This window comes from Anoplopoma fimbria, chromosome 3, assembly GCF_027596085.1.
Source record: "Anoplopoma fimbria isolate UVic2021 breed Golden Eagle Sablefish chromosome 3, Afim_UVic_2022, whole genome shotgun sequence".
In the NCBI taxonomy this organism is placed as follows: domain Eukaryota; kingdom Metazoa; phylum Chordata; class Actinopteri; order Perciformes; family Anoplopomatidae; genus Anoplopoma; species Anoplopoma fimbria.
This window is the reverse complement of record NC_072451.1, coordinates 2908324-2921434: the sequence shown is the minus strand read 5'-3', so window position 1 is coordinate 2921434 and position 13111 is coordinate 2908324. Positions and strand designations below refer to the sequence as shown.

The following is a 13111-nucleotide window of genomic DNA, read 5'->3' as shown; positions in this document are numbered from 1 at the left end:
GTAAATCTCTGGAGCTGTGCATTGAAAAATATATATATATATAAATATATATATGTATAAAAAATAAAAAAAATCAGCACCAGGAGAAGAGACGACGAGGAAGCCCCAGAGTGTGAGAGGAGATGAAGTCCAGGGAGTCTGCAGAAAACACCGCAGTGCTCAGCTGCTCTGTTTTCAAAACAATGCTCAGAGACAAGCCTGCAGAGCTCCAGCAGCAGAGACTGGACAGGCTTTTCAAAATAAAAGCCTCATGTGCAAAAATAAGACCAATGATTTTGCACATAAGGCAGTGGTTCTCAAATGGGGGTACGTGTGAAGGCAGTCCAGTGGGTATGTGAGATTTTTTTAAATATATTTAAAATTAGCATCCATTCAAAAATCCTTTAAAAATTGTTATTTAATAAATATTCAATAAAATATAAGTGTAAGTTCATAAACTGAATTTAATGCAACAATGCAATCTTCAGTGTTGACAGTTTAATAAATTACATTACATTACAGTCATTACATTACAGTCATTTAGCAGACGCTTTTATCCAAATAAATCAGACACTGATGGCAGAGCGCTTAGTATTACATCTTTTTTTCAACCAAAAATGCTTAAATAAGGGGGTACTTGGCTAAAAAAGTATTTCACAGGGGGTACATCACTGAAAAAAGGTTGAGAACCACTGTTATAAGGTGTATTGCAAAGCATCTTTCCTTTGTGAGCCCCCCCGGAAAAAAAATACATATTGATGTAAATACCATTTAAAATGTTTAGCTGGAGGTTGACAAAGGGTAATATGTAGTTAACCCTGCACGGCGTGGAATAAATGCAGAAAGAAATATGCAGAATCCCATTAATTATCTAGCAATTTAGAATTATTTTCCTCTGTAGCTTAATATGACCTACACGTGTGATCAAATACAACAAACTGCTTAGTCGACGATGTCTACAGATATATTCAGCCAGTGTTATATTCATAAAGGGAAACATTTATATAAATTAATTAGGAAGGGAGCTATTTATCAAAGCTTCCTATTTAATGCCAAATAAAAAAGAGCTAAATAAGTAGACAAATATATATGATGAGAAAATGTAATATATATTAAATATATTATAAATATTATTGTATATATAATATATATATAATTACATATGAAATATATTATTATATATTTTATATATATTATTATTTATATAATATATGACATATTATATATATATTATTATATATATAATATATTATATTATATATATAATATTATTATATATATTATATATATATATATATATAATATATTATTATATTATATATATTATATATATATAATATATAAAATATTATATATATATATATTATATATATAATATATTATATCATAAATATATATATATAAATGTAATAAATATATATATAAATGTATATAAATGTAATAAATATATATATAAATGTATATAAAATAATATTGTATATTATATATATATTATTATTTTAATATTGTATTATTTAATATATTATATATATACACATTTATGTAAAATAATATTATTTAATATAAATATATTATTTTATTATAAATATATTATAAATATTTTATTTTATTTTTTTAATTATATAAAATAATATTATATATTATATTATATATAATATTATATATATATATATTATTTATATAAATATATTTAAAATATATTTTTTTTAGCTTTGAGGTTTTATTTTGAAAGTCACACACGGAGCCCCGCCTCTCCACCGTGCGGTGACGTCACAGCTAGCCTCTCAGCTAGCTGCTAGCCTCCTTCGATGCATTAAAAACAACTTCACTGACCTGACGCCGCGTAGCGACGCTTCGAGCCTCCACGTCCGAGTTGCACCACAATAATAAAATATAATAGTGTTGAAATATCTCACCTACAACAAACATTAAAACATTAAAACATTAAAACATTAAAACATCTCCCGGAACTGTGAAGGCCGGGGAGTTAGCCGGGACGGACCGGAAACACTTCACAATAAAAGCATAATGTTTGGCACTGAGAGAAAGTCACAGAAGTAAAACCTTTTTTTTTTTTTTTTTTTTTTTTTTTTTTTTTTTTTTTTTTGTCTAGTAAAAGTAAAAATGTAGATATAAAACAAATGATGAGGGAAAATAGAATAGTTAGAAGAAGAAAGAAAGATTTATAAATAAATATCCCTAAATCTAATTTAGAAAAAGGCAGATAGATAGATAGATAGATAGATAGATAGATAGATAGATAGATAGATAGATAGATAGATAGATAGATAGATAGATAGATAGATAGATAGATAGATAGATAGATAGATAGATAGATAGATAGATAGATAGATAGATAGATAGATAGATAGATAACACGCAACAGAAATGACTTTTGGGTCAAAATAAACACAAATAAACCACTTTCTCTCATACATCAAGTTATGATTTTATTACATAAACCCACACAGTTTACACCTTACATTACAACATGGTTGATTTCTAGGTCAAACTCTAATGAGAAGCATGAACAAGTCTCAAGTACAGCAGTCAGACCATCGTAGAAATTCAAATATTCCAACTCAAACAAAGGATAACAAGAAATATAAATGAAAAGAGTATGAATTAAATACATCAAATCATGCATCAAAAGTAATATTAAGGTTGAATAAAAGGAATACATGTAATAAACTGCGTCTTATCTTTTACATCAGAAGCAGATGACATTTGTATTTCTTGACAGTTCAAAATATCAAAAAAGAAAATGTATCAGAAATTCAAAGATTATTTAAATTTAAACCTACTCTTTATGATAAGTGTTTCATCCGCATACTCATGTTGGGTGCAGGTCTGGCTCACAGGTGTGTTGTAAATGTCAGTAAAGCACACCTAAGTGCTGATAGTGGAATACATAAGTGAAGAAGGACCTCTAGTGGAGAACTTCATATCTACAGATAGCTGACAGGGAGCAAGAAGATTAAAGTTTAATGGAAGTCATATTAGACACTGAACCAATAATTATTAGAATTTAAATAGTCATTTAAGCTTCAGCTCAACTGCCTTTAAACATATACAAAGTTTGAGTACTACACTTAATAAACCTGACAAATGAGAATTTAACTGTAGTATATTTAAATTATGTAATATGTAATCTCACCATCAAAATATATATATGAGTATATGTCAGACCTACAACAATAAAAGCAAAGCACATTAAGGCATCAATGTTGCCATATTCTGAAAATCTAGTACTTCATTTTCGTATCTTTACTGCAAATATATAAATGGAATATTTAAAACCACGACTTTTAATCAAGTATTTATCAGGTATGATATTGATACTTCAATGCTATGAAAATCATAAATATTTCCAGTGTATTAAATGTTGTTTTTTCAGTTGTGGAAACTCAATCTCCTAGCCTTATTCCTGGGAAAATCCTCATCTCTCAAGAATGATGTTTGTTATACAGAGCTCCTAAGGGGACATTCAAGAAAATGCATGGGAAACTATCTGGTGTGCACCAAAAACTAACCCCTTAGGCAGAAGAAAGTCTAACGTGAGCACTTGGGTGTTTTGCCAATGCCCCCTTAGGGTCTCTGTAATTTTTTTGTTTTGCACAAACTTAACAAAAATGGCGTCGTTAGCATTAGCAGTCACAGGCACCAAGGCAAAGCAAACACAGGATACCAAAGAGCCAACAACTCAAGCACTTAAAAATAAAGTTGTATCCAAAAATTCTAGTTCACACATTATATATTGGACAAGCGTTGCCTACTTCAACTTATAGAGCCCAGCAGTGTTTCCAATTGGACCAAAAAGCCTAAGTCCAGCGTAGAGAGGCTGAGTGAATGTGGTCTGGACTCTGTGGAGGAGAGTCATGGTTTCAGAGATGCTGTAGAAGGACAGAACACCTGCACTGTGATCCAGGTACACTCCTACTCTGGAGGACTGAGGACCTGAGACGGGAGTTTTGACTTTGTTATGTATGAATTCATAACGTTGTTTGAATAAACCTAATGCCCATGACTTTTCACTATCTCCAAAGTTCTCATTAACAGTGTTATGGTCTTTGTATGCTACTGCTACATAAGCTCCACCCTCACCTTTCTTCACCTCCCAGTAAAAGCGACCAGTCAGACTCTCTCTACTCAGGACCTGACCACATGTAGTGAATCTGTCTGGGTGATCAGGATAATTCAGTTCTCCCGTTAATGTTACTTTTTGGTAACGTCTGTCATTAGATAATGACAGACGTGTGCTTACTGTGTTAGAATCAAGTGTGATTTTGTATGAATACTCTAAAAATTCAGCTCTGGTTTTGGGCTCTTGTGACAGTAAACCATCCATTTTACTCACTGTCAGTGAGATGTTTGTCCATTTCTGACTCAGAATGTTCTGTAGTTTATCTCTGACTTCTGACACAGCCTTATGCACTCCATCAAAGTGCCGCAGACACAAGGGGTATGTTGGGGGTAAGTATAAAGGTCCACTGTGGCATGTAGATGAGGAGAAATTCTGTAGAAACTGGTTGTGGTCCTCTGTGTGTGAGAGCTTCTGCAGCTCAGCGTCGTTCCTCTTCAGCTCAGTGATCTCCTGCTCCATCTTCTCCTGAAGCTCTTTGACTCGACTCACTTCAGTTCTCTGCTGGGATCTGACCTGCTGCTTCACATCGGAGCTTCTTTTCTCCATGAGACGGATCAGCTCGGTGAAGATCTTCTCGCTGTTCTGCACTGTTTTATCAGCAGAGCGGTTGATAGCCTCCACCTCCTGTTGAAGCAGCTTCACGTCTTTCTCTCTGTTCTGGATTCTCTGCTGGATGTTTAGTCGACTCAGCTCCAGCTTCTCAGTCCTTTCTGCTGCAGCTGAGACTGTGTCGTGTCCTTTATGTTCATCCATTAAGCAGAGATAACAGATACACTGCTGATCAGTACGACAGAACATCTTCATCACCTCATTATGACGAGAGCAGATGTTCTCCTGGAGCTTGTTGGAGGGGTCCACCAGCTTGTGTTTCTTAAATGGAGCTGATTCAAAATGAGGCTGAAGGTGTTTCTCACAGTAAGAGGCCATACATTGTAGACAGGACTTGATGGATTTATGTTTCCTCCCGGTGCAGACATCACAGGTCACATCTTCAGGTCCAGCATAGCAGAGATCAGCAGGAGCAGCTTGGAGTTCAGTCTTCTTCAGTTGCTCCACTAAATCTGCCAACATGGTGTTTTTCACCAGGTCAGGCCTCGGTGTGAAGCTCTGCCTACACTGAGGACAGCTGTGGATTTGCTTCTCATCCTCTTTATCCCAGTGGGTTTTAATACAGTTCATGCAGTAGTTGTGTCCACAGGAAATAGTCACCGGATCCTTCAGGAGATCCAGGCAGACCGAACAGCAAATTGTTTCCTGGTCCATCTGAACTCCAGTCTGCGCCATTGTTCCTCCCTTATAGCTATTGTCAGCTTCACGTAAACCGTCAAATGTTGTGCCCAAGTCCGAACTTTATGCTGCTTCCTTAAACCGGACACACTTAGCCTGCCACTAAAACTGCAGAACAGTGAAGGGGCTGAATATTTGCACCAACTAAGCTCTGCAGATACAGTAATCCTTTAGGTCCCGGAGGGGGAAATTTGCAATATTTGCACAGCATACTAAAGCTCAAAGTTTGAGATCAGCACGAAGAGGGAAGGGTTTACACGCTTTGCTTCATTCCAGGAAGAGGAGCGGTTTGACATATACTGGGTGTGTGTTGTCCTCATTGTGTCCTTTGTGAGTTAACATTGTGACAACATGACAATGTGCTGTGTCATCGTCCTTTCAACCCACAATTAAACATTGGGGAAATATTCCGTTGTTATTGAAGTTGTGAGTTTTATCAAAGAGAATAAGGGACATTGAAACTGCGGGTGTGTTTTTCATGAAGATGTTTTTGTGAAGGTGTAAAGTCAAAAAACAAACATAGGGTATGGGCCCCTTTACACACAGTGCTTAATGACTTAGCTACTTTTGCTACTGAGTTGTAGCTGTCATTTGAAGTGTAACCTCTCATTAGAAACAACGGTGAGAAAGGAGTCATATCTAATACAGTAGTTGAGTGATACCAGCTAGATATGGTTGTGCACGCCTCTATACACAGGACCAGTTCACCGACCAAACTCCTGAATAGGGTCGGAAGTAATTATTTGGAGAGGTCAAACATGAACAAGAAGGTCCACTTTATGTGACTGCATGTCTTGGACATGAAGGCTCAGATTGTTGTTTGTGTTTTCGCTGCCTGAACAGCAGCTCACATGATCCAGTGTTCTTTGGATACTGTGGATTGGGTCTTGGAGAGGGTGGAATCTGGGGACTGCACAGTTCTAATAAGAGACTCAAATGCTTTAATGAGCGATAATGGAACCCAATGCTTGACCAAAAGGTTCATAAGTGTACCTGGTGTGAGAATGACCTTGAACCAAAGATCAGTGATGAATGTAGCTTGTTGTGTTTGGCTGCTTTCCCAAGAAATCAGGTGCTATGGCGGAAATGCCAGTCGTCACATTCGGGGTAGTGCGTTGGGGCTGCGGCGTTGGGAACCACAGGGGATGCAGGAAAAAATGAATAAAGCAGCAGTTTGGTTCAATGGGGTCAATCAAATGAGTGTCACTTAAATGGGCCATTTAAGTGACACTCCAACACTGCTGCACAACGCTGATCTAATATCATGTGAACACAGCCTTTTAGAGCAGGAAGGAAATGGAGCGAGATCAGGTTGTGCTTCATTCCAGGTAGGTGAGTGTTTTAAATATGGCAAAGTATGTTTAGTCCTTGCTCACAATCACAACATTAAGACAAAATGTAAGAGGAATAATACAGAAAAGTTTGTGTTCGACAATGTATACACATTTTAGATAAAAGTTGAACATACTTTTAGTTTTAGAGTTTGAAGTTAGAATGAAATGAATAAACTGTGTCCCGTTAGAGACCTGCAGCCTCTGAGAGTTTGATTTCCATCAGAGGAACAAACAGCACCTACGTGTTTTCACATGAAGTCCACCATCAGTTTATAATTCAACGCTCCAGGTTTCACTTATCAATAACGTAGATATTCCTCATAAGCTGGATATGTTTTGTGTTCAAAGCAGAGAGACTTTCACTTTTCTGCGGTAATTAAGATCCTTTTGATCGACTTCTTTCTACGCACCAGCTCCTCGTTGAAAGATATCTTATCAAAACGTCTGCCAGGAGGCGATGGGGAACAAATTAATTTCAGTGCCAGCTGCAGTGCTGAGCATATAAAGAAGTTCAACACAGATAACCCTCGACATTTAGACAGAAAAGGTTTCATTTTAAGGTCTTAAAACGTTCAGAAACGTGGACAGTTTGTCTTTACTGTCTTACTTTTACACTCGTAGCACAAATAGGTTTGCAAATATCATTATTATCTAATGTTCTTTTAAAATATTCAGCTGTGTCTGTTTCACCATCAGTTATTGAAATATTTTTTTCCTGTGTGTGCGTGTGTGTGTGTGTGCGTGTGTGTGTGTGTGTGTGTGTGTGTGTGTGTGTGTGTGTGTGTGTGTGTGTGTGTGTGTGTGTGTGTGTATATGTGTGTGTTGGAATCTTGGTTGGAGTCTTTCAGAGGACATTAATGGCATTTAAACCTATTCTACAGATTGACTCGTTTTAAAGAGTTCAAAAATGCAAATATATACAAATCCCTCTTTTTAGAATAAATCATAAACTGGAGCTGCAAGAGAAAACAGTGTCTAGTTTCTGCTGAGTGTGCTGATTGTGTCTTTGTTAACCTCTGATGACTTAAATGTAGGAAATAAAAAAATACAAAATTTAACAGTGAAATCCAAATTGTCTCCTACTGATACCAGACAGATTTGATGTCTCATCCTTTAACATTTGAAGTACAGATACAACCGGTTGGGTTGGTAATATGTTTGCGTGCTGTGCCCATGTTTATAATTATCAGTTTACCAACACGTACATTGTCATCATTCCTACAAGGGGTGTAACACCAAGCTGCTATTTTTATCTGCATCAGTTACGTCACAAAATATCTGTGATCATCCTCCATTTTTGGAAAGCTGTGATAAGTCTTCTACTACCATTTGTACTACTAATTTAAACTTTTTATATATATTTATTATATAAGTGAAAGTTTAGCTGCTTTCAAAACATGCAAACTAAATATTATTATTGTTCTATGTATACCTGAACAAGTCAAATACTAAAAAATTATTTGCATTCGAACGCTAACTCAAAAAATGTAAAAGTAAGTCTGAATAAACAATGGAAAACAGTGGGGACATTTTTACACTGGGACAATACAAGTCAGAATGGCATTGGCATTATATAAGGAGAAGAGGCCCAGATAAATGTGGAGTTGTTCTAAAGTGTCTATGAATAAGACATGAGAAAACTACTAAATAATACTAATAAAGGGGAGTATCTTTTAAACATAATGTCTGCAGAAGGAGGAGTTCCATAAGAAGTTTAAGTTCATGTGTCGACTACAAAGAAGAGGAAGGTATTGATAAAACACTGGAAAGATCTCTTGGTCAATTTTCATGCATATCTTTCTTCGATATCAGATCATGAGGTGGAAAATAAAAACCTGCAAAGAGCATCACACACTCACTTATTGCAGCCACTTGGAGCCGCCAGTGTTCCATGTCTTCTAATGCAGCTTTAAGGGCCTTGTTCAGTTTTTTTTACAAATGTCATGACACAAAAAGCAAACTGTAGCAGATAACAGCATTTAACAAAGTACTAAACCATGCTTAGCCATTGTTGTCATATATAAAAATCATAAACACACATATCTCATATCAGATATCAGTATAAATGTATATCAAATAAATCTTCCTGGAATTGAAAGGAAAAAGGAGCAGTTATCTGCAGAACTTGCCAGAGAATCATCATGTTTTTAAGTTTTCTTCAGTATCAAATCAATCCGGTGATAGTTATCTGTACATCCACGAGTACACTTTAAAAAGGAACCACTAATAGCTAATTCGGCACACTTTTAATGGCGCCAATTACACAAAATAGTATCAAATATTTGCAATAAAGTTGCAGCCCACAGCTGACTCCAAGGCAACAATGTACTTCCTGTCTTTCTCCTAATGCATTATGGGAACAGAGTTCTGAAACGTTGAGCATAATAATCTCCCAAATCCAAATAATGGCAAAGAATTATAATATTAACTGTTTTAATGTTGCATGAATATTGTTTGACACTTGACAGTTGTGGATACTTTCCAGATTAAGATTTTAAATAATAATAATAATCTTTATTTATATAGCAGATTTCATACAGGCTATGTAGCTCAAAGTGCTGTACATTTACAAATAAATGAAAAACAGAAAACCTTCCTGTTGACAAAATAAAGGGCATGGTGGTAGGAAGAAAGCGTTTTATTTTAAGTGCAATAAAGAAATCCAACAAATTAATAAACATGTATAAACATTTATATATATATATTCACATTTTATGATTCTCTTTGTTACAATGTGGTAAAATAATCCATTGTTCCACAAAAGAAGCAACGAAAAGATAAAAGTCAAAGTAAATTAATAAAAAATACAGACAGGTGAAAAAACAATCTTCTTCCTCCCCCACATTAATAATCTCATGACCTTGACTGATTTCCCCAATTGAATATGAAGTAGTTAAATAAGTTCCCCTTAGTGAAATGCTGCTTTTACATTGAAGTATCAGTACTAAAATAACACAGTATTACATTATACACAGTATTAATGTAGTATATCATAACATATCAGTATAAGGGCCATTTTTCTGCAGAAGAACTACTTTTTACTTTCATATTTCAAGTATAATTTTGAATACAAGAGTTGTACTTTTGGTACTTTTACTTCACAAATATATGAATCAGTGATTTATTGTTACATAAATAAAATATGAGTATTTGTGGGTGTTTCCACCTCTGATGTATGTTTTCTATTATCATTCCTGCAGTTTTAAACCGCAATACAACCACAATCATCCCATACAAACAGATACTTAACATAAACTAAATCTTATTAAACTAATATTAATTAACCTGATTAACATCTAATTGCAGTTATATGATATTGGAGACTTTTCAGTACAGTACAGTCAGTCATTTGGGAGATGTGATATGATCTCCCAGTCTGTCGTGAAGGAAAACCACCAGTAAATATTTAATCAGCAAATTGGTTTCCCCTTTCAAATATTCATGAAATCTAATCAACTTAATCGTGGTGTGATCGTTATTTCACGGTGTAATGAAACTCCCCGCCGACCCACCAGAGTGTGACCAGGGTGGCTGACTTCAAGGTGTCGCTCACAAAAAAAAACAATGAAACGAACGCACCCCTCATCCACACACACACTCACACACACACACACACACACACACACACACACACACACACACACACACACACACACACACACACACACACACACACACACACACACACACACACACACGGATGACAAGGTGGGAGAAAAGTAGACTGGAAGGAAGAAGAGGAGGCCAACAGGTAAAATGGGAAGAGAGAAATAAGAAAAGCAGAGAGGAAACAAGAAAGAAGGAAGGAAGGAGGCTAGGAAAGAAACAACTTGATTTGAGAGATAAAAATAATATACATAGATATATACTTTTCTTTTATGTGGATGCTGTAAGGGTATTAAAATGGACTTACCTTTATTTATTTATTTGACTTTGTTATTTATTTTATATATATATATATATACATATATATTTTACTTTTTCTTTCATGTGGATGCTGTATGGTATTAAAATGGACCTTTATTTATTTATTTTACTTTATTATTTATTTTATTATATATATATATATATATATATATATATATATATATATATGCATATATATTTTACTTTTTCTTTTATGTGGATGCTGTATGGTATTAAAATGGACCTTTATTTATTTTACTTTATTATTTATTATATATATATATAATCCAATTATTAACACTAAAAAACTCTGTCTATGAGACATACGAAAAAAACATAAATATGCTAATTCTGTAATGTGACACAAATAACTCAACAATGAACCTTTATTTATCCTACACAAGCAGCCAGATCTGACGGAGGAGGCAGCAGCAGCAGCTCTTCACGGAGGGACAGTGAGACGCAGCTAATGTACAGTATAATGTTTGGCCTGAGGACCGAAGCACAAGTGTCCTATTTGCTGGGATGTTGAGCTCATTTTCTGGAGAGCAGTTCATTCTGTCTGCCCGGTGGGGTCTTAGCCACGGGCTGAAATACAGTACAATCCATCTGTTGTACCATCAGACGCAGTAATAGCCTCTATGTTGTGTCTGCATGACGCTAAAGTCTCACATATCTCACCTTAACTGATTGGATATCTGGAAAACAGCAGGATGGAGATGTTGTAATTCTATCACTTGGATGCACACGTCTGAAAAGCTGCACATTTATGTTTATGTTGAATATGTGTGTTTTCACACCATAATATTATGGTGCTGTACATGGTACTGTTCTCAGTGTTTTGTGGGGTTTTTTGTCTCACAAAACATAAGTCAATTTGATTCGAGAGAAAAAAATATATATACATATATATTTATATTACTTTTTATTTTATGTGGATGCTGTAAGGGTATTAAAATGGACTAACCTTTATTTATTTGTTTATTTATTTATTTGTCTTCATTATTTATTTTATTATATACAGTATATATCCATCCATCCATGTATGGTATTAAAATGGAGCTGTGTTTATTTATTTATTTTACTTTTTTATTTATTTTATTATGTATATATATATGTATACACATATATATAAAAAAATATATATATATTTATATATGTATATATATATATATATATATACATACATATACACACGTAAACACAAAACACGTAAACACAAAAATATATAATATATATATATATATATATATATATATATATATAATAAAAAGAGAAAAATAATATATATAAGATATTTACAATATAGTACAGAAGTAACAGGACTGCTGTTGTTTTTTTAACCCAGACTACAATCTTTGGCTCCACCTAACTACGTAGTTTTTTTCCTGTGAAGATGGGAGTTTTTTTTAAAAAAGGCTTTATGAATGTCATGAGCAGAAACTGACACTTGTGGCTGGACTTAAACGCACCTAAAATAAGGAAAAACATTTTCTAAGCTAATCATACAAACTGTTGTATGAGGATACGTAGCTGAAAAGCAGTACATCTAACTTTTTGTCACTTTACAAATACTGTTAAATCAAATCCAGAACATTTCTCCAGTTCCAGATTAGAATAATCCTCCAACAGGAAAGTCAAATCAACGAGGTGGAGCTCAGTTTTTTCCTCTTCTCACTCTGCTGCACTCAGATTTACTCATGACACATGATGAATCGAGGCAGGTGATAAGAAACTGTGGATCATCGTCCGCTTTGAGAGTCAGTGAGGTGAAATACTACAAGAAATGTGAATCCCAGAGGGCTCAGCGGCACAAACAAAGAGGTACAGCATCCACGCTAATCCTCCGGAGAGGGAGTCAGTCACCAGGAACCTGCAAAACCACGAGGACGAAAACACAGCGAGGACCAGAGAGGAAAGATGTGGGGGACGTGATGAAATGTGATATTATCAATAATAAAAAAGAGCCAAACAGACGGGACGATTTGGATCTCAGTTTGGAGGTGATGCACTCAGATTATCAGTGATTGATGGGGATTAAAAAGATGCTGTTAATTGGAAGTAAATGTGAAGTGAGGGGAGATTATGCAAAGTGAGCATCATGATGCAAATTAGTGAAGGGGGGAGTTGAAATTGGAGCAGAATGTCTGGGTTCAGGATGTCTGTTTGAAAAAGGAAATTGTATTTTTGTGGTTTATTTAAAATAAAAGTCATTTTTCCCCCTGTTTTTCTTGTTGCTTAAAGGTTGTTGAAATAATCTTAAACCATACTTTTATTTCAGTAAAAGGATCTGAATATTTAGATACAACTTCCCAACAAGAAGGTGTATAAAGAGCAGGACATTGAAAACCTTTCTACGTGTCGTTTAACCCCTAGTTGTTACGGTGAAACAGTAAAGTTTATGTTTAGTCAACAAAAACACTTAGTTAGGTTTAGAAAAAAAATATTGTTCGGCTTAAAA

General features: G+C 34.8%; 1 protein-coding gene across 1 annotated transcript; it reads right to left on the bottom strand.

Moving 5' to 3' along the window:
- Positions 1-3751: 3751 nt before the first annotated feature.
- LOC129112376 (tripartite motif-containing protein 16-like) lies at positions 3752-5407 on the bottom strand. The gene has a single exon (XM_054624453.1). The coding sequence runs from the start codon at positions 5405-5407 to the stop codon at positions 3752-3754; it is 1656 nt and encodes a 551-aa protein (XP_054480428.1).
- Between the last annotated feature and the right edge of the window lie 7704 nt (positions 5408-13111).

Coding starts and splice junctions, on each gene's coding strand:
- LOC129112376 (XM_054624453.1), bottom strand. CDS start 5,407: ATGGCGCAGACTGGAGTTCAGATGGACCAGGAAACAATTTGCTGTTCG.